The following is a 24,290-nucleotide window of genomic DNA, read 5'->3' as shown; positions in this document are numbered from 1 at the left end:
AACGTGATCTGGTGTTTCAGCGGTATGTAGAATTCCAGCAATGGGCAAGTTGCACCTCTAAAAACCAAATTTTATAATTAGCCAAAGCAGAATCAGCCAATTTCGGTTGATGTGATTATACATTTTCGAATGATCTTTGTTTTGCAAAGTGCCGCTCATCCCGGTTTCAGAATTATTTCTATTTTTGTTTCCAGATAGCAATGTAATCTCTCAGTTATCTTCTGTTAAGCCTGAGGCTCATTATACTGAAATGGCTGGACGCAAAAGGACATACGATGACTATGTTTATGACCCGAAAGCCCTTCCCCCCAGGTGGAAAGACTGTCCTAGAAGAGGCACAATCATATGCGACCTTTTCCTCCCTTTCAAAACTCCCCTGGATGAGAAATTTGATGAAAAACTTGAGCACGAGTTCTTTCACCCTCACATGGTACTGACACAGCAGAACAGAATTGGACTGTGGATAGATCTGACTAAGACTAGCAGATTCTACGACAAGAAATTAGGGAGCTGTTTCCTTTTTCACTCTTGAATGCAGCCATCAATTTTGATATTTTGCTCATATCAAATACCAATCTAAGGAAAATTTCATATAGATAAACAAAATCAAAATAGTATTTCTGAAGATTTCGCAGTAGTGGATAAAACAGGAATACCAACCACCAGTAAAATTTGACCCTTTCTCCTAACGCTAATCGCGCATGTCGAATCGGGCCAAATTTTACTGCTTGTTGCTATCCCTGTTTTATCCACTACTACATATTCACTCTAATTCTAGCATTAAATTATGAAATGGCTTAATTCTAGAAAATAACAATAAGCTCGTTTGCAAATTCACTTATGTACATCACAAAATATTATTTCTTGTCTATACTACACTTTTATATTAAACCTTTCAGCATATTCCTTGAATATATCTTTGGTATGTGTATATCTATATCTATTAAGATAGATGCACAATCTGCATCTTCGATTTCTAAACCTAAAGAAATATGTTTGTAAATTTTACACATATTACACGCCAGATATTGATCTGGATTATCATAATGGTCTCCCAAATGTTTAATATAATTTTTTTTACTATAACTATATTTTTACATATATAACAACAATATTCTAATTCTTTGCAATCATTACAACATTCTTTCCAACGCTTATTTTTACACTTATCACACTTCATTTTTTCACTTTTGAAAAATTATTTTTTCCAAAATTTTCCCTAATAAAATACACCATGTGTCACTCAACAAACAGTAATGTCACAAGTGTGAACTTCTGCGACGTCTGTAATTTATCCTTTGAAATAAAGAAGGGTTTGTACAGACATCAATCATACGATCCCAAACATAAAGAACTATTGGAGAGAATGTTTGATTCTGATTTGGATGAGGCTATAACTGAAGCCTCAACTAAAACTGAAGCCTCAACTAAAACTATAGAGAAAATGTATGATTCGGATGGAGACTTTATCTATGTCAAACCTCTACTAAAACTGAAACTAAAGATATTATTAAAACTAACACTAAACCCGACTACAATATCTACACCAGAATTAAGTTTGATTGTAAAGAATGTCATGAAGAATTTAGAAGTAAAGTAGTTCTAACTACTCATTCATATAGTCACAATCGCATGTAACTAGAAAACACAGAAGACTTTGATATAAACTCAAGTCAGAACATGAGACAATTTTATATTACGGATAAAGGTGGGAATTACAATGAAGATATAGACGAAGCAACTAATTACTCATTAGAGGAAATTAGAAACTTATCAGTTTAGAAAAGTTAAGAGTTTTAAATATAAGGTCACGGCCGAGTGTGAGTACAAGAAGAGAACCAAAGAAGAAGTTAAAATTACAAAAATATTCTTCAACACCGACTATATTATTAATAAGGCGATATATGATTACGGTGACTTCAAACAATGGCTAGATTTCGAAAAGGAAATATATGAAGGTTATGGCTACGATTTCGAATTTCTTGGATTGAGAAGTATTCAGTTAAACATTGCACCAACTAAGGCATCTATTGGTAGTTATATAGGTTTACCCCCTGATCTCAAAAACTCTAAATCGATATTAAATATACGTAGTTATAAATACAACTGCTTGCAACTAACTATTAGTGCTTGGCTACATCCTGCTAGGGACCACGCAACACGCCAGAGTAAATATGTAAATAATCTAATCGAAGCACGACAACGAGATGAAGATGATTTTGCTTATATAATTAGAATACAGAAATTGTACAAGATTAATATTTGGGTATACACACCTTGTGGTGGGGGCAAAGTAGAATTGTTTAAACCAGTGGATGATTTTGATAAAGCTGGAAAATATGTCAGAATATTGGTTTGGGGAGATGGTACTACAGAACACTGTGCTCTAATTAAAAACATAGAAACCTTGTTAGATCTACCAAACAGAATGAATCACAAATTCTATTACTGTGATAGATACACATATTGGTTTGATTCACAAATTAAATACGAAAAACATGAATGTAACAACTCTTTCAAACCCGAGGTTGTTTGTCCTAAGAAGAAGAAAATTACTTTCATAAATGAACGTAAGCGTCAGAATATAAAAATGTTGTAACTGCTGATATAGAATGTTGCATTGTTGAAGTCGCAACTAATGACTGTAAATATGTAATAGCTGAACACATACCAATAAGTGGGTTACATCTGGCAGGTTAATTTCAAATACTACTTCCGTCTTGATTGTATCAAAAGATTTGCTAGTGATCTATTAGAAATAGAAACTGAGAATAACTTCAAGCGCAACAAACAAATGATATTCAACGAAGAAGATAAATTATATCATGAAACTAATAACACTTGTCATATCTGCAGTAAAACATGTATTAATAAAGTGAAAGATCATTGTCATGAAACTGGTAAATATAGAGGACCAGCAGGTAAAATATGTAATCTGAGGTATAAACAACAAAACTTCATTCCTGTAATATTCCACAATGGCTCTGGCTATGACTTCAACCTACTATACAGTGAACTCTTTAAACAGAATAATGATAAAAGAAAAGTAGATAACATACCACTAGCGGCTGGTAATTCAAGATGTATAGCATTGAATTTCTCAAATTCTTAGATAGTTAGATCTTCTTAGCTATGCCTCTACATCAAATGACAAAGATATATGGGTGTAAAACTAAAACATTATATCCATATGAATACTTTGATTTAGACAGCTACCAAGAAGTTATAGGTAATCTAAATATAGAAAACTTCAAATCCTCTCTATCTAATAAATTACCAACACAAGAAGAAGTCGATAACTTTAATAAAGACAACAGTCATAAAACTGGTAAAAATCTAACTATAGAGTATTTACAGAATGATGTGGAAATATTAGACTACTGCATGAATGAATATGTCAAATTAAGTATGAAAGAATTTGGACTCAACCCACTACATGATGGTATGGACTCCAGATGATAGTGATCACGGTTACTATATAAATTGTAATATTGATTATACTAATAGTTGTAAAGATAGAACAGGGCAACTAGCATTAATGCCCAATATGAGAAAGATAAATGATAATGAAGTGGGATACCGAGAAAGAGAGAAAAGTAAAACAAAAACAGAGAAATTATTCTTAGACCAAGACAACAAAACAGAATACATGGTTCATTATAGGATGTTAAAGTTCTATGTTAAGATGGGATCAAAAGTAACAAAAATACAGAGTAATTAAATTTAAACAAGATTATATATGTAGAGATTATATACAAAACAAAACAAATAAAAGAGCAACAGCTAAAACTGAAGCAGAGAAGGATGTAAGGAAATTAGTGAACAACTCTCTGTATGGAAGAATGTGCATGAATCCCCTACACTTCCTTCAAAGTAAGTTCTTACATGATGAAGAAAAGATAATGAAAATTATAAGTAAACCAACATTTAAGAATATAACTAGATATAAGGATTATAGCCAAATTGAATATATAAAGAAAAAAATAGAATATGATTCTCCAGTATATGTAGATGTTACTATCTTACAATTCAGAAAATTACACATGTATGATGTATTCTATAATTTTCTTCAACGATCTCTCAAAGACCTACAACTCCATTATATGGATACTGATAGTTTTGTATTAAGTTTTATTGAGACTATCCTAAGAATACTAAAGAGAAAGGAATAAAGAATTGTAACAATGCTAAACATGAGGAGTATTATAATGCACTAATGTATAACACAGAGAGAAGTGTAGATGAATGTAGAATACAATAAGTTGGTGATAACATGACAACAACAAAAACAAGTAAGAATAGTCTAAACACATTTGATGATAAAAGATTTTATGTGAATAATTTTAAAAGCTATCCTCATGATGAGAATCTATATCTATTCAAAAGATATCTAGTAAATAAAACCTGCGAAGCAGGTTCCCTGATTAAGAATGCATCATTAGATGGAGACAAAGACCTACTGGTTAATAATATCCTAGAACTAACCATTAATGATGATAGAAAGTTAATTGAAGCTGCTATTAGATTATATAATGATCTGTGAACAGACTTCGTCTGTGGTTTACCAACGAGCTCTGCTCGCGGTTTACCAAGCAGTTTCTGATTTAACTTATTTTTTATCTTAACAAATAAAAAATGGCTAAGCTAGATAAACTTATAGAATTAAACAGTCTAGAAAAACAAAACAGAAGAAATAGATTAGAAGATAAATCAATACAACAAGAATATTATGGGGAGATAGAAGAGTTATTTGATCCTTTAACTAAAAGTTTAAATAATAATAGTGAAACACTACAAGCCCACCAAACACAAACAATGGAAGCAATTTGTGAAACTGCTGCTCAGATAGAAGACAACACAAATGCATTGAAAGCTCTAGAGTTCTCTCCCGTTCAACAAAGCGGGTTCTCTGTCAGAGAGCCTATCACATTACCAGTTCGAGAAGGCAAGTTTGATAGACAAATCATCTCTAACTAAATACAATAATAATTATAACTTTATATTAACAGTTATAGATATATTCACAAAGTATGCATGGGCTATTCCATTAAAGGATAAATCTGGTTTATCTATAACTAATGGTTTTAAAATAGTATTAGGTGAACATCCACAGGGTGGCTCTGAAAGTAGAAAACCAGAAAAGTTATGGGTAGATAGAGGTAGTGATTTTTGCAATGAAACATTTAAATCTTTACTTAAAGAATATGAAACAAAACTATATTCTACTTATAGTGATTTAAAGGGCGTGTTTATAGAGAGATTCAATAGAACATTATTACATATAATTAATAAACCAATGTTCATCAATGGTGATGGTAATTGGGTAAATATATTAAATGATGCAGTCATAACATATAACAATAACATTCATTCAACAATTAATATGACACCAGTTGATGCTTCTAATAATCCTGATAAAGTTAGATACTATGTTAAATCTACCAAAGCAACACCAAAACTTAAATTTGGAATAGAGAATTGTTTAAAGTTAATGAAGTTTTAAAAACACAACCACCAACATATAAAATAGAAGATATTAATGGTGAGATAATAGAAGGTAAATATTACGAACAGGAATTATTAAAATCAGAGTTTGATTTTGAATCTAATAATAAAGTTTTAGAATCATTAGACATATTTCTTACTGTAATTAAATACAAAGATGACAAGAAATAGATTTAACCAAGCGAAACATCAATGGTGAAGCATGACCGGAGGTCCATCGGGGAACCAGCTTCTCGGATCAACATCAACAAACAACTTAACACTAAGTAAGGCTCGCAGGTTATTCCTGGAACATAATGATAATATTGATATGAAGGATACCTATAAAATTACGAATGTACTTTCTCCTACAGATGAAAAAGATGTTGTTAATAAAGAGTATTGTGACAATAACTTATTATCTTCTAATAATAAAAGAGATATTTTAAGTAAAAACATAACTGAGCTAAGAAAAGGTGAATTTGATAAAGTCACAACTAAAACATTACAACTAAATGAAACACGAGTTAATGATGAACTAATTATAGAGTTTATTGAATCAGCAAATGAAGTCACAAATATTGTTAATTTTTGTAATAAAGTTGCTGCTGATACTATCTCTAAATATAATCAATTAAAACAAGAATTTGATAATAATAAGTTTAATCAAAATTTTACTAACGTACATTTAGATGATATGTTTACTAACGGTCTAAGAGAAATGGAAGAATACAATAAATCTCGTATATGAATAAATCTCAATAAATACAACGAAAAGTTATAGTACAATATATAATTGCTATATTTTTACGAAGTACGTTAGTTGATAATAAAGAGCAAGCAGGACTTGAGATGCATTATAGTTTTAATGAGATGCATTATAGTTTTAAACAAGAAGATATAACGAAAGAAATAGAGAGTTTTTTTACTAATGAAAATAAGTAAAGCTATGACGGAGTCCATGACCAATCCAACAGCACCCAGTGAGAGATTACTATATCCAGATCTGTCTTCAGTAGCAGAGCGGCTGATCCGCGAAGCGGCTGAGAAACAGTTAAACGAAAAGATTCAAGCTAATATTAAATTTAACAACAATATTAAGATTATAAAAGATATTGGAAGTTATTAAACTGAAACTAATAACTAAATAAGTTAAGTTGATATAAAAATTATATTAACGTAGCTGAGATAACAGAAATACTATTATCATCAATTGCAACAACGGCAACAACATCAGTTGCATTAACAGGTATAGGATTACCTTATTCTATACCAACAGCTTTTGCTACAGCAACTTTTTGTGGTTCATTATCAAAATCAATTAATACTAAAATAAGAAATAAATTTATAAAGTATTCACAAATGTGTATTTTAAGTAAACAGTTTATCGACAAGTTTAATAAACTATATACTAAATCAATGAATGATAATAAGATAGATAATGATGAATATAATGAATTAGTCAAGGTATATGAAGAATATAAGAAGAAAAAGAAAAATAAATTAAGTGTTTTTTTAGATTAAAGCTATTAGTACTTAGTAATAACAATGTTTTTAGTAATAATAATATTAAAATTATTTATCCGCGAAGCGATTACACCGATCAGGGAACCTGCTTCGCAGATCGGTAAGATTAAAGCTATAGTCTTAGTCTTAACCTTAGCCTTAGCCATAACTTAATTATCTGTTCTTTGTACCTAAGTATAAACCTCTTCCTTTTTGTACTACATTTATACCTTCACCAGTAGTTGCAAATTTAAATAAATCAGGTGTGGCTGATAAACTAGCTCTAGGGTTTCTAGATGCAGCTGCGCTTCCTATTTTTTTTTGCTATTTCTGATGCTCTTACTGGATTATTAGCAAGTTTCTTTCCAAAGTTAACCGTAGCTTTACCAACACTTTCAAAGAAATCTTTCAATCCCTCAGCTTCTATTGTTGCATCACTAACAGTCATTGACTTATTTCTCTTACACTTATTACCCTTCAACATCTTAGTACCTTTTGAAGTAATAAAACCTCTTATGTTCTTTGTACCACTATAATGTCTACCACCAACGCAATATGAATTAGTTTTGAATTTCTGTAAACGACTCATTTCTATATATAAAAAATAATGGAAGTTAAAAAGTATAATCCCTTTGTTGTTAAACCTAACCCTAAGACTACGGGTTCCACCCGCGAGCGAAGCTCGAAGACTAAGCCTAAGACAAAGCTTGAAGCTAAGGGCCTATGGCGTAGCATCGGCGAAACTGGTTCCCGGATGGACGGAGTCCTATCTCAAGAGAATAAAAGGAAATCAGATATTATTTATGCTAGGGGTTTTGTTAAGACATGTAAGAAATTGTTTAGAGTTATGGGGCTTTGCCCATGTTTCTCCATAACTATAACAATGACTATCAGGAACTGCTTCGCAGATAACGATCACCATGACTATGACTAGGCCTAAGATATAATAGGCCTCCTGCCATTAATCTCTACAAGATTATATCAACCATCTTATTACCATCACTATTAACACTTATAACCTTTCTAGTTAATACTAATGCATAACATATAACATCGGCAACTGCAGCACTAAATTTAAAATTAAGTTGTATTGGTTGTGGGCCTATATGATCACTTTGACATCTTGTATCGAATACTTATATTCTATTATTACTTTTGAATGTTCTATGATTTATATATGGTTTTATATTATGTGGTAGCCCATTATAATCTTTATTAAAATTGACAATCTCTTTAAACGCCTCATTAAAATTATTGGTACCATAATTAATATTCATTCTATCCTCGTGATAAAACTCACTACGAATCTTACAATAACATTCAGTAACATTCATTATATCGAATGTACTTGCATCATAAGTTTGTTCATTAACATTATTATTTTCAAAACCAATTATTATATATTGTGGTCTTTCAATACCACTTTCCATATCTAGATCAAACAAGAAGTTAGTAGCATTGGGTACATTCTTATAAAATGTCTTTCTTTCATAATAGCTAAAGTCAACGTTATTCTTTTAACTTTAACCCTTTTGTACAATAATTCTATTGTCATTACTAGGATTAATACTGGACTCACACCATGATATGTCTCTAATATCTATATTACCATTATTACCAACTGCATCAGCACCAGCATTAACTCTAAAAAGAGCTCTATCATCATTATTTCTTTTTAATATTAGTTTAAATCCTAAACCATATATAATCTTTTCTAAATCATTTACAGAACCAAATAGATCACTCATCTTAATCATCATATACATATGACCTCGTTCTGCAGCAATATGTTCACCTTTATAATGACTATCTCTATTGCCTTGATCTCAACAAAAACCACTCTCATATTCATCATCAGTACTAGTTAATAACTTATACATCAATAGATTAGAATGACAATGATCTATATATTCAATAGTCCTACCACCACTAGTTTCAAGTTTAACTGAACTAAACATACCATAATTAACATACCATCATACCATAATTAACTAATCGGATATTAGAATTATTAGCAAATACACCAGCATCATCTAATACAACAACCTCTATCTCTAGATACGAATCACTCAAATTTAAATGATTCTCTTCTCTATTGAGAATGATATTAATATTAGTATTAACCGTATTCATTTTTGCCAGATTATTAGGTTTATATTTTATAATCTTACTTTTGTGTATATCATTATTATAACCATAAGTTGTATCCAAATTGAAATCCATTTTTATCCATGTCAAAAAATGACGGATAACTTAATCTTATGGGAACTGCAAAAGATACATGATGCTTTAACTAAAACTAAAGAAAAGCATACACATAACTTTAGAATGATAAAGCCAACAGAAAAGTTCAACTTTAATGGACCTATACTTAATACAACAAAATTAGGTTTAATTAGATTATCAGTTTATAAATGTGTTTAATGTGAGTAGAAGGAATAATCAATTCTTTTATGCTAGTACTGTTTTAGATGGTGAAAAAGCTTTACCTCAGGCTCTTAGTTCTGACCCTAACTTTAACTCTAGCCCTAACCTCAACTCTAATGGTGAAAGGGTCGTAGGCCCTGGTACCCCAACATGGGCGAAGCCCCATTCTAGCCCAAACATTACATCTGTCCTTTGTTATAATTATAAAGGAATCCTGTTGCTTTATTCAACTATTTCACCAGGAGCATATGAGTTAACTGACATAGCAGAATTAATAAAAGAAGAAACTAATGGTAATGTTGTAATAGAACCTGATAAGAATACGATGAAGGGTTTAATGGAAATAAAACAAGGAGCACTCAGCTTTGATGTAGAAAACTCAATAGCCCCATTACTGGGCTTTAGAAAAATAGTTTATAAAAAAGGTAAATATACATCTCAGAAAATTGTTGATATTATGGGTTTTAGTACTATTAACATCATTGTAATGTGATATCTGGTGTTAAAGATAATGGGAATAACACAGACATACTATATACTTTGACTCTAACAGAACCACCAGGTTACTTGATAAATATTATACCAACTAATATCTTGTATCAAAAATGTAACAAAGAATAGAATAGAATATATTGAATTTCATATTAAAGATGAGCATGGAAGACCTATAGACTTTAATGGTGATGTATTAAGCTTTACTTTATATCTGGTGTAACCAGCAACTTCGTTGATCTAGTCTAGATATAAACTTAAACTAAACTACAACACTCTCCGATCCCAATTAATTCTTAGTTTATTATTAATATTTTTATTTTTAGTTATGTCAATGACAATGTAATTATAAGACTCTTTCCATACCTTATTACATATATTAGCAAAATCATTTTAACTAAGTTCAGCATTATTAAAGAAATCTTGATATATAAGTATGAGGACTTTACGTCTTTGTTCAAATAAAATAAATAGATTACAATTCTCTCTAACACTTTGTCTATCTATTGTGAATAGATTTTGATTAAGATATATCATATTGCAATTATTATGTCTACCCCTACAAAAGTATTAATTAATAACTGGGTCTTTGGCTCTAACATCATCGAATATCATTAGTTTCTTTTAGTCTTTTGGTAGTTGATCGGGAGATGGTAAATCTTTTACAAATTCTGCTTTATCGTTTATTCTCTCTACACCTTCATATTGATCACCAGTAGGACCAATGATGTATAGCTTATCAAAGTATATTCTAGCCAGAATTAGTTTTTTTAATAAGAATGTCTTACCTCATTCACTAGAACCAGATATTATACATCTAAAGTTCTCAGGGAGTGTAGCTTCAGTAATTATATTATCATCATTTAGCCATGATAGTAGATCTTCATTTATATTAACAGAGCTATTGTTACTAAGATCGGTGAAACCGCTTGTTTTACCACAGACGGAGTCTGTTCGCGGATATTCTTTGTTGTTAGGTTTACCCCTTTGATGTTTTTCATCGAATAGATATATGAAATTATCATTATCATTAACATTATCATTAACATTATCATTATCATCAACATTATCATTATCATTTACATTATTAGCAAAGCTACTTCATAGATCATTATCATTAACATTATCATTATCGTTATCATTATCATTATCATTAACATTATCATTATCATTAACATTACAACCTAAACAAAAACACTCATTATATATTCCTGGATTTTTACATTGATTAACTAGATTATTCAAAGCATTGTTAATTCTAAATCCTCTATCAATAAGATAGATCTTATATAAACAATAAGCCCCTAATAAGATTCATCATATTGTTGTATTCTCTCATTAGAGCCTAAATCAAGATATTCTTGTAAAAATAATGGTGGGGTTTCTACATCAAAACTATCAAAGTAATACACAGGACCACCTTGTCTTCTTATAACTAAAACCCAATGTGTACCATCAGTTGGATGTAGATTTACAATAATGTTGAAGTTAGGTTCATTTTTGTTATCTGGAGTTTGATCTCTCATCACTATTTCAATTGGTGTTAGACTTATATCTTTTCCTATATCTTTTATTCTGATATCACTCATAGCATTATTATCGATATTAAGTTTATTATTGAATTCCTCAAAAGTTAGAATAAGCATTTTTAATAGGTATAAAAATGGAGACAGGTAGCGCAGTTATAATTTTTATTATCATAATTGGATTTTGTCTTTTAATATATGATTCAATACCGAGTAAATATACAAAACTAGAGGAAAGCTTCGGTGGATTTATGAATAGGGGTCTAGTTAGATTTGAATATGAAAAGTCACCATTACATACTATTGTTTATGGTGGAACTGGAACAGGTAAAACATATTTTATTAGACAATATTTGAAATTATACTTAGATCCGCGAAGCGGTTACACCGATCAAAACCAAAACCAAAATCAACAGCAAGCTAAAAATATAATCATTGTATGTAAAGATGATAGAGATTGGATAGATCCTGAGACTGATGAGTTTTATATTGGATTTAATACATGCGATATATATATATATATATATATATATATATCTATATATATATATATATATATATATATATATATATATATATATATATGATCACATCAAAAAGTAAGTCAAAGATAGTGTAATGGTACTTGATGATATGGGTGATAAGTTAAATAAGGATATAGCTCATTATTTCACAGAAGGAAGACATTATAATATTCAAATGATTGTAATGTGTCATAAACCATCCCAAATAATTAATACAGCAAGAATGAGTTGTGATACTATTTATTTAACAACCTAAATGTGAACATAACTTCAATACAATAATTAGTGAGTTAAATAGTAACTATTATAATTGTACAGATGGAATGTCAGATGAACTTCGTTATGGTATAATTAAATATAATAGGAATGAGAATAATTTTATTATTATTGATTATAATAGAACTATGATATATGACTCGAGTTGGTTTCCTTGATGTAAAAGCTCTTAGTTTAAAAGATAAATTAGAAAGTGAAGACAAAAATAAACTTATAGCATATATGAAACCACTCATGATAAATACTACAGATAGAAATACTATTAATCATGATAGTTATCAATTCTACTTTAATAAACTTCTTACATTAAAAGGTATTAAAATACAGAATGATGTTTTAACAAAAGAAATGGTTAAAGCTGATGGTTTTAGGTTTCTATCAGCTATTTTTGAAATTATAGGTACATGTTTTATGATATATAAGTATATGAGTCCTGATACAACAGTAAAAACTGCTGAACATGTGGCAACGAGTGCAAGTAATATATTGAGTAGAACAAGTACATTAGTTAATGGGACTTCGTTCATCAGTGGAACTGCTTCGCAGATGTTTCACCATTTTGGATACAGAGAAGAGCAAAGAAAACAGTTTATCGAAAAGCTACAAGGAGAATATATAAATAAAGAGACTGGAATTTTAAATAAAGAGGGACGAAGGTATTTAAACAGACTATATGGAAATAATGAAGAATATAGAGATAAAATTATAAATTTTGTTAGAGAAAACGGAATTAGACCTTGAAGTGATTTTAGATAGAAGATATAAAACTAATACACTCAATACGACGGGGAAGAAATATTTAACAGAGTGTGTCGCGCCTAAAGATAATATTAAAGATGTAATTGAAATCTTGGCTAAATATGTTGGGTGTAATTGAAATTTGGCCAATTATAAATGGTTATAAAATGTTTAGAGTGTAGTCATAAATGTGGACTCCCTTTTAATTTAGCTTTCTATCATTCAATATATCTTGAAGATAAAATTAGTAAATGTGCATGTGGTGATAAAACCTTAAGTGGTGATTGTATGAAAATTGATTGTTCTTTTAAAGATGAATCTGGATATAACTCTAGCTCTAGTATTAACTTTAACTCTAACTCTAACTCTAGCATTAGCTCTAACTCTAACTATAACTTTATCTCTAACTTTAACACCAAAGTCTTATCTGGAAATTGTAATAAATGTAATTCTGTAAAATCACTAACTGATTTTGATGAGAGTAAGTATACATGTAGAAATTGTACTTCAGCTAAAATTAATTGTCTATATTGTCCTTCTGTTGTGAGATATGATGGGATCAGAGCTCATATAAAGAAACAACATCAAGATGTAGAATTAACAAGAGGATTTAGAAGAAATTTAACTGAAAGATCAGCGGAGCTGGTTTCCAGATCAGTGGAACTGTTTGACAGATCTGTTATTACCCAAACTGGGGAAAGTTGTTCGTGTAAATACTATAATTTTGTATCATTTCTTATTAATAATGGAATAAATGGAGAAAAAATAAAAGAGAATATAAATTTATTGAAGAGTATAGATAATTTAAAATTAAAAAATATAGAAAAGTAAAAAAAAAATAAGTTTATTAAAAAATTTAGTTAATTTTAAAAGTTATTTAAAAAGAGGGAAATCACTCTTTAAGCGCGATAAATAGTGATTTTGTACTGGGGCATCACTCCGAAAGGCGCGATATCGCTCTTAAAGAGTGATTTGCTCTTAAATGAGGGAGTTCGCTCTTATTTTGAAATTTGCTTCATTTTTTAAATAAATATTAAATTTTGCTATTACTTTGGGTTTTAGCTTAATTATGACTTAACCAAGTAGTAAATAAAAACAAGGATCTTAATATTATATAAATATTAGCAAAATTTTAAATTTATAAAAGAGTTAAGCTGGTTTTTTTAATTCAAGTTACACTGAAAAACACTAATCACTGTGTTTCCACCGATCTCAGTGTTTTTGACTGTATACCCATCACAGTGTGTCCCATATACAGTCTCACAGCAGGGATCTGCGAAGCAGTATCACTGATCATCCTTTTTAAGAACTGTGAATTTGGTTTTTTTATCTTACTTAGTTTCATAGTAATTCATCAGAGTCGGGGGACGTTCACTGGAGTTAGTGAGGAAGGAACCCCAAACCTTCCGTTTGCTAAAGCAACTTAACTAGACTCGATGATTTAACCACTACGCCAAGTGAGACAGAAAGTTTTAGTTTTAGATTGATTAAATATTGATTAGGGGGATATATGAAAATCTTTATTTTTTAAATATTTCTTTCAATTGTTGTTAGTTTTCTTTTTTGTTCAAGTTATCCACGAGGTGGTTCCACCAATTTTCACAAGTTGGTTTTACGTGCTTTTTACACGGTCTCACTTGTTTTATACTAGTATCTGGGGACGTCCACTTTAGTCAGTGGGGATGGAACCCAAACCATCCGTCTGATAACAGTTAATTACCAGCTTAACTCGACACTAGTGGTTCGCACTAAGTGAGACAAGAAATGATAGATTTTGAGTGAATATAAAGGTAATATGTAGTATGGGATAAAACAGGGATAGCAACAAGCAGTAAAATTTGGCCCGATTCGACATGCGCGATTAGCGTTAGGAGAAAGGGTCAAATTTTACTGGTGGTTGGTATCCCTGTTTTATCCACTACTTTTCGCGATGCACGTATTATAAAACAGGTTTCTTTTTTTGTTCAATAACCTAAAATTACTGTACTTCTCAAATTAGTTGGCAATTGTTTTCTTTTCAATAGCCGTGACTTTAAGATTGACTTTTCACCGCATAATGATAAATATTAATTGCAGTAAAAGCCAGTTTCAGTGATAAAGCACGCATTATTTTGTTCGAATGTGATCATGGAAACGAAATCTTTATCCTTAAGGAAAAGGAAAAGGTTCTTAATATAGTTGAGGAAAAGAATGTGCAGTACCAGAAACTCCCTTGTGAAGGTCACAATGAGGCCCCAAATGAGAACATAACCTCTAATTTTATGGAATTGTGTCATCATTTTGCATGCAACAATCCTGGATTGAGAATTGGTGTGCATTGTACACATGGGTACAATCGAACTGGCTTCCTAATTTGCTGCTATCTGATTCGATGGCTACAAGTGCCCTTAGTGGATGCAGTCAACCTGTTTGCCCATCACAGGGCGCCTGGAATTTATAAGCAGTCCTACCTTGAAACATTGTGTCAAAGGTCAGAGTGTTGATAATTCATGTTTCATTGCAGTAGTATACATGTCTCAAGAAAATGGGGGGGGTGTTCTCAATTCTGGCAAAAATGATTTCAAACTAAAGATTAGGTAATTATTTCCTAAATGATTAAAAACGCTCATGGATTACTTTATTTAAGTTGAATGAGTTGTCATTTTTATATTGAATATTTTTTGGTGGCTCCGAAACTTGTTTCAGTCTAAGTATTATAAACTGTTAGTTTGTCGCCAAAATTATTGCAATAAGAAGTTAGAGTTGTTGCTGATTTGGATATAAACGCTCTTTGATTGCATCCATTGCTGCAGAAATAAATTAAAGCGTTAAATGCCTTAGACATCGGATTTCTGCCATGTCCTTCCTTTGATTAATAGCCGTGAAGCGATAGCGGCTATTATTGGCGACATCGTAGTTTTTATACAGTTCAGAGAATTTGAATTGTATTGGGTCGCTGTCTTTTAAGATCTGTTCACACTTTTTCATGATTTTTGAAGTCAAATTGGAGTAGTGATTTTGGGCACGGCGAAACAGGAACTGGAGCGGAAAAGCGAGTGGTTTTGCGGCGTGATGTATTTTCACTCCAATTTTAAAGCAGAGCGAGAAAACGGTGTTGGGACAAAAATTCTGGCTAGTGGTTTTTTGTTCATATGCGGCAATTCCACTTTGATTTTACTGTTTTTTTTTCAGTTTTTGGATTGATTTTTTTTCTAAATGGTTTTCTCAATCCCTTCATAGTTAATTCAAGGCCTAGTTTCTTGGTTGAACTAAATTTCTTTTTCTCGCTATTGATTTTTTGTTCACATGCGGCTTTTTGACATTGATTTTGTTTTTTTTTTAATTTTTTGATCTGATTTTTTTTGTAAAATGGTTTTCGCACTTCACTCATAATACGCTCTAGGTCTTTTTTTTTGTTTAGTCATTGAAAATTCTTTGAATTGTACGTCAGGACTTGTCCTGCTGTGTTTTTTAAAGTCGTCGTCTCCATCGATGATTCCTTCGACCATTGAATTTTTTTCAATTTGAGTGAGTTATACTGCATTGCAGTTAAAATTTATGTGCGTGAGTGACGTCATTTGTTCTGCTTTTAGGTCAATTTCGCGACTTACCTCACTCAAAAACGTGACTTCCGAACTCACTTAATGAACTTTAAATTTTATGAACATTTACTAGTTAACGATCAATAGTCTGCATCTAAGTAGTGCCAAACGTATATGTCCTAATTCTTGAGTGTTGATTTTTTTGATTTCGAATATTAATTTTGAAAAAGCTCTATTAGGGCTTTTTCCTTATAGAGCGTAGATGTTTCATAAAAATGACAATCCGAATCTAACCCAACAAGTCAGTCTGGACTGGTGGTCAATCTGTCTATCTTATTTCTTTAGTTGTTTCAATTCCATGGAAGGCCACAAGCGTCTATCGCGGCTATTTTCCGGCAATCTGCCGGCTATGTTTTGTTCTTGACGATAAAACTTCGATATAAAGGATAAGTGTCAAGTGTTTTTACTCTATCGAGTTATGTATGTTAAATGGCGTATGGCACCATTTGTAAAATTGTTAGCACTGTGAAAAGTCAGTCAACATAATTTGATTAATCTTATAAACAGCAATCAGCCATGGACTGTGAACGGCTCAACCGATATGAGTATGTTTCGTTAATAATTGCTCTTCAGGTGGGGTTTTCCCCTGTTGATGTGTCCGGATGCATCTGAGCAGCCTGATTGGGACAATGGTGACGAGGCTGCAAGTGACCCTACCACTGCAGGCTCAGAGGCTGCGGATGATGCAGCCGCGAGCACCTCTGATAAAACTAACGATGATACTACCAAGGAAAAGCCCAAAAAGAGACCCAGGCGGGAGGTAACTGCTTCTATTATAATCTACTATGATTGGCGAGGACGGATCGGGTTTTTTAAAAATTATCTACGGGGTATCAAATCAATAAAGGGGGGAAGCAACCAAATTTTGGACAGCTGATCTCTGGTGATTTTACGTGAGCGCAATCATCAAGTTGCTGCTGAGGCACAAGAAATTATGGATTATTACATAGTCGGGGCTGAGTAGAAGTAAGTTATTGTCACAACAATTGTTCAGCCATTAACTGCCAGTTTTCGCCTGTATGTTAAGTTAGATTGTGTTGAGAAGTTGATAGTCAATGCTATATCGAACAAATTTTGTTGTTTTGAGGTGAACAAAGAGGACGCTGTGTTCTGTGAGGGACTGGAGGGAGTGGAACAAGTGATAGACATGGACATAGTGCAGAGTGTGAGACAGAAGGTCCAACAAACGTGCAATTGGGAGGCAGGCGGATTCCCAGGTTAATGGCCAATCTTTAAACTATCTGTCATCAATTTTTTTAATCTATAATGCTGAATAAATCCCTCTTTCAATCGATCGCAAAATATGGCACTATTTCGTCTGGCCATGGCCTTGATGGAGTTTCTCAGTCAAGTCGTTGGAATTGGAGGCATCAATTGTTTTCAACTGTAAAGCCGTATAATACTCTTTTTTTTCTAACTTGACTTCTAATATGAATAACCAACTATTTTCAATCACTGGGTGGAAATAACGATATTTACTAATTAAGTATTATTAATTAATTTTAAATTAATGGTGCAACTTTTAACCAATCAAATTTTCTCATGTAGAGATTCAAAATTTTATTTACGATCAAATTCAATCTAGCGACCATAAAGGGTTACTATTATAGGTCTGCAGCCTGTGTCCTTAGACTTGGACAATATGCTGTCAATAGCGGAGGACCACTTCAGAGTCTCCTGGAAGGCTGATGGGCTCAGGTCAGTGGACTGCACTGTTTTATTCTATTGTTTTTTTTTGGGTTGGGATTTTGGTTTCTGGATTTCAGCCGTTTTAAATTTTGGATTGACTTTTAAGTCCTTGACTTTTCGAGCTTTGAGTGATCTAAAGTGTTCTCTCGCTCACAATGTGAAGCAGCTGAACTCAATTGGCGGCGGTTCACAGCCAAAAGTCGAATGGAAAGTGCGTCAAAATTGGTTTCTCTTTAAATCTTAATAGTGCCATATAAATACCGCTAATGACTCTAAACTTGTTGCTCGCCTTCAAGACTGAATCAGAATTGGCCACGGCAGTCGTTCGAGAGCAATCATCGCTAGTCGGTTATGTTTTGTAGTTCAAACTAGCTGGTAGTATTTCGCGTAATCAAAATTAGCTCTAGCTGACCAATAGCGGATTGAGAAGCATTTTATCTTATTCGAATTTACATTTAACTATTGTGAACTTATCGCGAAAATTTGCAGCCAAAAAATTTTGTTTTTAATAAAGGACGTTTATTTTTGTAGCTACGAAGAGATAGCCAAGTGAAATATTATTTGGCCCTTTTGGGCTGCATTGCGAAGAATGTGTATGATAGTTTTCTTTAAGAAATCCGTTGAACAAACGAAACAGTAATATAAAAAGTGTGAAAACTGTGTTGCTGAAAAAATTGGGGGAGCGGAGAACCTATTTCAAAATTTTACTTTCAAATGGTTTGCATGAATTCTTCTTAGACGGTTTTATTGTTTTTTCTTCGACATTGTAAAACCAATTTTTCAGCGGTTCAATTATCTTGAACCATTTTTTCGTTTTGATTTTGATCTATTTTTTATTGGTTTTGTCTCCCTTTTTTTGGCTGCAGTCTGTCTTACTCGTGTTTGTATTAAATTCTGCGATAGGTTTGACCTCTAAATGGCATCTTGGTTTGGTTTGTAGTTTTGTGTAAACTTTAGTTGGGTTTTTGCTGCTTAGAAGAGGCAATTGACAGTATAATTTGGTCTTTATTTTTCGAGCAGTGTGTTTTTTGGCCTCCTTTGCGGAATGTTATTTTCAGTTCTACATCGTCGTCTGAATTTCGTACGTCTTTTTGGTCATGCTATTTTCAAACCAGCTTTTTGGTCCTCCATTCATCAGGTTTTGACTATTCTGCATTTTGCCAAATTTTGCTCTTACTGATGCCAGTAATTTAGTTATTTGCGTGAATAGCGTTTTGGGCATTCTGTAATTGACGAATTGTTGCAGTAATTTTTCATGAATTAGAGGTTTTCTAATGACTTCAATAAGTGATTTTGTGTTTTGAAATCATTAATGCAACTTACTCAATCGGTTCGTAAAGAAATTTTTGGATGCATGCATTTGGTGTAACGAAATTTTGAAGTTTATTTTGATTAGTTAACTTGGAGGAGCTGAGGTGGTCAGGTGATAATATTTCAGTCGAATAAGTTCAAGGATGTGGCCATTTTAGTTGGTCCTCTTTTCAGAGTAGCATTAATTAAACTTGTGACATGGCAAAATATAGTTTAATTTTTTAAATTGGCTAAAACTTTCTTGTACTTTTGTGCCATAACCTGTGGTTACGCCCCCATTTGTGTAATTTGCAAACCTGATTTCAAGACTTTTGAATACAATTTAAAACTGAGATTTTTTGTGAAAACATCACGGATGAGCTGCTCTTCAAAAATTGTCATCTTGCGTTTTTTGCGTTTTGAGAAAGAAAATTGGAATCTTTTTCTGTCACTTTCTGTTTTGCCGATGTTGGGCCATTATATTAAGAGATCAAGTTTCAGATGTTTGATTGTTTTTTTTTGCTTTTTTTGGTAAGTTGTGCACGTTTTTCTCTAATTTCTATACATCGCTCTGTTTGGATTATACACGTGAGCGACAACGATAGCTGATGATATCAGTCTTTATATCTTGTTCGAAGTGTGTTTTTTACAATTCAAAGAATTTGAATTGTATTGGGGCGCTGACTTTTAAGATCTGTTCACACATTTTCACGATTTTTGATGTTAAATTGGAGTGATGATTTGGTCACGCCGAAACAGGAATTGGAGCGGAAAAGCGAGTATTTTTGCGGTGGAAATTTTTTTGCTCTAATTTCAAAGTAGATCGACAAAATTTTGCTTTCTCGCTAGCAGTTTTTTTGTTCACATGCGGCATTTTGGTGTTGATTTTTTACTGTTTTTTTTTCAATTTTTTGATCGAATTTGTTCTAAATGGTTTTCTATATCCATTCATTGTCCAATCTAGGTCTATTTTTTTGTTTACTAGATGAAATTTCTTTGAATTGTAGGTCAGGATTTGTCCTGCTATGTTCTCCAATTCGACGCTAATAATTTTACGTCTAATCTCAGCGACGAGTACTTTCTTTTTGTTTTTCTACGATCATGGTGTGGAGAATTGGTCTTAATTTCACATTAAATTGTTTTGCACTATGCTGGTGTTTGATTGCTCTCGAACCTCGGGCTTTTATGCATTTTTTTTACTTAATGTGTCTGAATTTTATTTGATTTTTTCGTCCTTGTTTTGTTATACCATTGACAGTTTAAAGCAGCTGAACTCAGCTACTAAATTTCGAATTAGAAGTGCGTGAAATTTGTTTCATTTTCAGTTTACTTTGCAGAAGTGGTCTATTAGAAGTTCTAATTAATTTCTCTCCAAACGAAGTTTGTAGCAACTATATTAATCCTGTGGTCTTTCTTTTTAAGCGATTTTTCGCTGGACCGATTTTTCGTCTGACCCATTTGACTTTTCGTCAGAGACTGGATAAACAGGTAACGCCCGGTAGGTATTAAGGGCTCGTAGAGCCGTACGCTTTACCAGCGCTGAGAATGTCATTCACCTTAGCTGTTTTGAGGAGACAATTTCGGGGTGTGAAATGAAATTCTAGTGTTTGACTGCAGACCCAACGTTGTTCCCCCATCAATCCCCCCGGTGCACCACGCTGCGCCCACCTCATGCCCCTTCAATTAAGCTAAAGCTAACCTCACTAAACTGTAGCTAGCTACTGACCAAGCCCGCCGGACGTTTGAGAGCAATTTACCCGACGTTAGTTGATTATGTTTACATCTCGTGAAGCTCCTTAGTTTGTGATGTTACACCCCCCACCGCCTGAAACAAATAGAATGGAGCCCGGCTGCTGACCTTGAAGGACAATTCGTTTGATGTTAAAACTATGTTTTTCTGGAGTTTTTTATAATCGGATTTAAATCATGTAAACTTAATTGATAGTGTTGATGTTTTCGTTTTTCGGTCTCCGGCATGATCATGAATCTGAAAAAAACGGGAGTTTTTGTTTTTTAATTCTTTGAAATTTAGCTTATGCAAAGACATTGAAGCGCAGTTTATGATTTCGATGGGGTCTCTGGAAGTATCCATTGAGTTTTAAGGAGATATTGAGCTGTACAAAACGTTTCAAAACAAAGCATCGAAGAGCCCCATCAATCACAGATTAGTGATCAATTAACTGATAATTTTCCTTTCTATGTGAGATAATTTTGTCGTTCTTGGTGTTCGTTCGCACGATGTTGGATAGAAAATGTTAGGGAATATAGCGATGGAATCCATAAATTACGAGTTACTTGTGCTCCAAATTTTTTTAGTAGGTTGTAATCAGATTTGAGTTCATTCTCATGCTTAATACTTGTAGTTGACAGTCCTTTTATGTGGCCGAGACCGTATACTTTGTAATAGGTACATGATGTTGATCAATGGCCCTCAGGAGACGTATTTCCTGGACAGGGACAACACAGTCTTCTCTGCTCCCCAGTTTGTATTCCCTAACAGGAAAGCACCAGAGATGGACTTGAGTGACACTGTGCTGGACGGGGAACTGGTGGTCGATAGTCACGATGGAAACAAGATCTATAGGTAAGAGACAAAATATCACATAATTCGAAGTCGGCTGTTTCCAATTATGGCAGTCAGATTATCCGCGCTATAGATACTTTGAATGCTTTAAACTCTGGAGCTGTATAACGGAAAATCTGGCACTCAGAAATCTGGCATTTTAAAACCTGCACTTGAGTGTTTCAAGTGTAATTTGTGTTCAAAATTTGCAGTATTTTTCCGAAAATTTTTCATTGTTCCGATGTGGACGTAGCGTTTTATAAAATTTCGTAGAAATTGCTAACTTTAACTTGATCTAAGTAAATGGCACTGATCAGTGCCATAAGAGGGATGGTAATTTTTGTGCAAATGAAATGTTGGCTTTTTGTAGTGGTTGATGGATGGTACTTTATGGTACGGATTTGTACAGTAATGCATTCAATGTCTGCAATCTTTTAACTTCGTGTGAGTGAGAAGACATGAATGTATTAGCGTTGGTTAAAATCTGACATGTCACATCATTATCTACCAATTATCCTGATTTATCTGACATCTACCACTTTGTTTTAACTGCTGTGTGTTCAGATTTCTGGCGTACGATATAGTTCAATTCATGAATGAGAAAGTTGGCCAAATGAATTACGACATCCGCTTACTGTGCATTGAAAAGGAAATAGTGGGGCCTCGCAATAAGGAGGCACGAGTTGACAAAACTTCAGAACCGTTCAGCATCAGATGCAAACCCTTCTATGACATCACAAAAGCGAGAAAGCTGCTTACAAAAGAGGGAAGCTTCAATAGTCAAGTCTCACACGAACAAGACGGACTTGTGTTTCAAAAGTGGAATGCGCCGTATGTTGGCGGAACAAACTTTTCAGTTCTAAAATGGAAACCCCCTCATTTGAATACAATTGATTTCAGCATGAGGTTGTCAGTGTTAAGACGCGAAGGCTATCTACCCGAAGTGACAATTGAACTGTACGTTACTGGTTGCAAACACCCAGTTGGCTATTTGAAATGCGATGACGAATCGAGAAAAACTATCAAAAAGTTACCAGAAGGAGCAATTATTGAATGTGCACCATTATCGTTTGCAGAAACGCATGGCTATAGAACAAAAGAATTATGGAAATTTCTCAGACATAGAACTGACAAAAGTACTCCGAATCATTTCAAGACTGCAAAATCTGTTTTCAAGTCAATTATGCAACCCGTGACCGAGCAAAGATTACTGAACTTTATTGACTTTAAAGCCAAGAAACCTTCAGATAAATCTCGGCATGTTTAAGTTATTTTGATATTTAGTTTAATCTATAATTGATATAAACTCATGAAAAGCTCACTTGTTTTTCTTTTCAAGAACTCCAAACCTAGTTCCGTTAGAATGCAACAATTTGTCAATTGTATGTTGGCACATACGCCTCTTATGGATTACGATCTTTCCGATTGGTGAAAAAATTTCCCATTTTAATTGCTTTCGAATGAAGTTTGTAGAAATTATATTAGTACTTCGGGACTTTTTAATAGCCGCCGTTAGCCTCTCAACGGGTATTATTTAGGCGCTCTCATTTTCACAATTCAAAAAATTTGAATTGTATTTGGCGCTGTCTTTTTTTAAGACCCCTTCACACATTTTCATGATTTTGAAGTCTGGAGTACTGATTTTTGTCACGCCGAAACAGGAAGTGGAGCGAAAAAGCGAGTGGTTTTGCGGCGTATAGTTTTTCACTCTAATTTTAAAGTAGAGTGAGAAAACGGTGCTTGAACAAATGTTCGCTTTCGTGCTAGTGGTTTTTTGTTCACATGCGGAACTGGAAATTTCACTTTACTGTTTTTTTACTGTTTTTTTGATTTTCTGGATCCGACTTTTCTCTAAATGCCTTTCCCAACCCTTTCATATTTAACTTTAGGACTTGTTTCTTTTGTTTGAAGCAAATTTTTCTTTCTCGCTAAGGGTTTTTTTCACATGCGGCATTTTGTCATTGATTTTCAGGGTTTTTTAAAAATTTTCTTGATCTGATTTTTTTTGGAAATGGTTGTCCCAATTCACTCAGTCCGTTCTAGGTCTAGTTTTTGTTTAGTCAATGAAAATTCTTTGAATTTTACGTCAGGTTTGGTCACGTTTAACTGCTCTCAAACAAAGTTTGTCGCAATGATATTAGTCCTATTGGTCTTTTTTATGCGATTTTTTGCTTGAGCGATTTTTCGTCTGGCC

The 24,290-nt window shown here is 32.8% G+C and overlaps 1 protein-coding gene across 1 annotated transcript; it reads left to right on the top strand.

Annotated features, from left to right (window-relative positions):
• Positions 1-198: 198 nt before the first annotated feature.
• Positions 199-23,415, top strand: LOC142335972 (mRNA-capping enzyme-like). Its single transcript, XM_075384395.1, has 7 exons — positions 199-506; positions 15,152-15,443; positions 17,128-17,314; positions 17,642-17,771; positions 18,165-18,252; positions 21,941-22,117; positions 22,661-23,415. Exons 1-7 carry the CDS (start codon positions 251-253, stop codon positions 23,361-23,363), a joined length of 1,833 nt encoding a protein of 610 aa, XP_075240510.1. The 5' UTR covers positions 199-250; the 3' UTR covers positions 23,364-23,415.
• Positions 23,416-24,290: the final 875 nt, after the last annotated feature.

The sequence above is a fragment of the Convolutriloba macropyga genome, chromosome 3, assembly GCF_964194025.1.
Source record: "Convolutriloba macropyga chromosome 3, txConMacr16.3, whole genome shotgun sequence".
NCBI lineage: Eukaryota > Metazoa > Xenacoelomorpha > Acoela > Convolutidae > Convolutriloba > Convolutriloba macropyga.
Note: the sequence above shows the minus strand (reverse complement) of the source record. Positions and strands in the feature narration are given on the sequence as shown.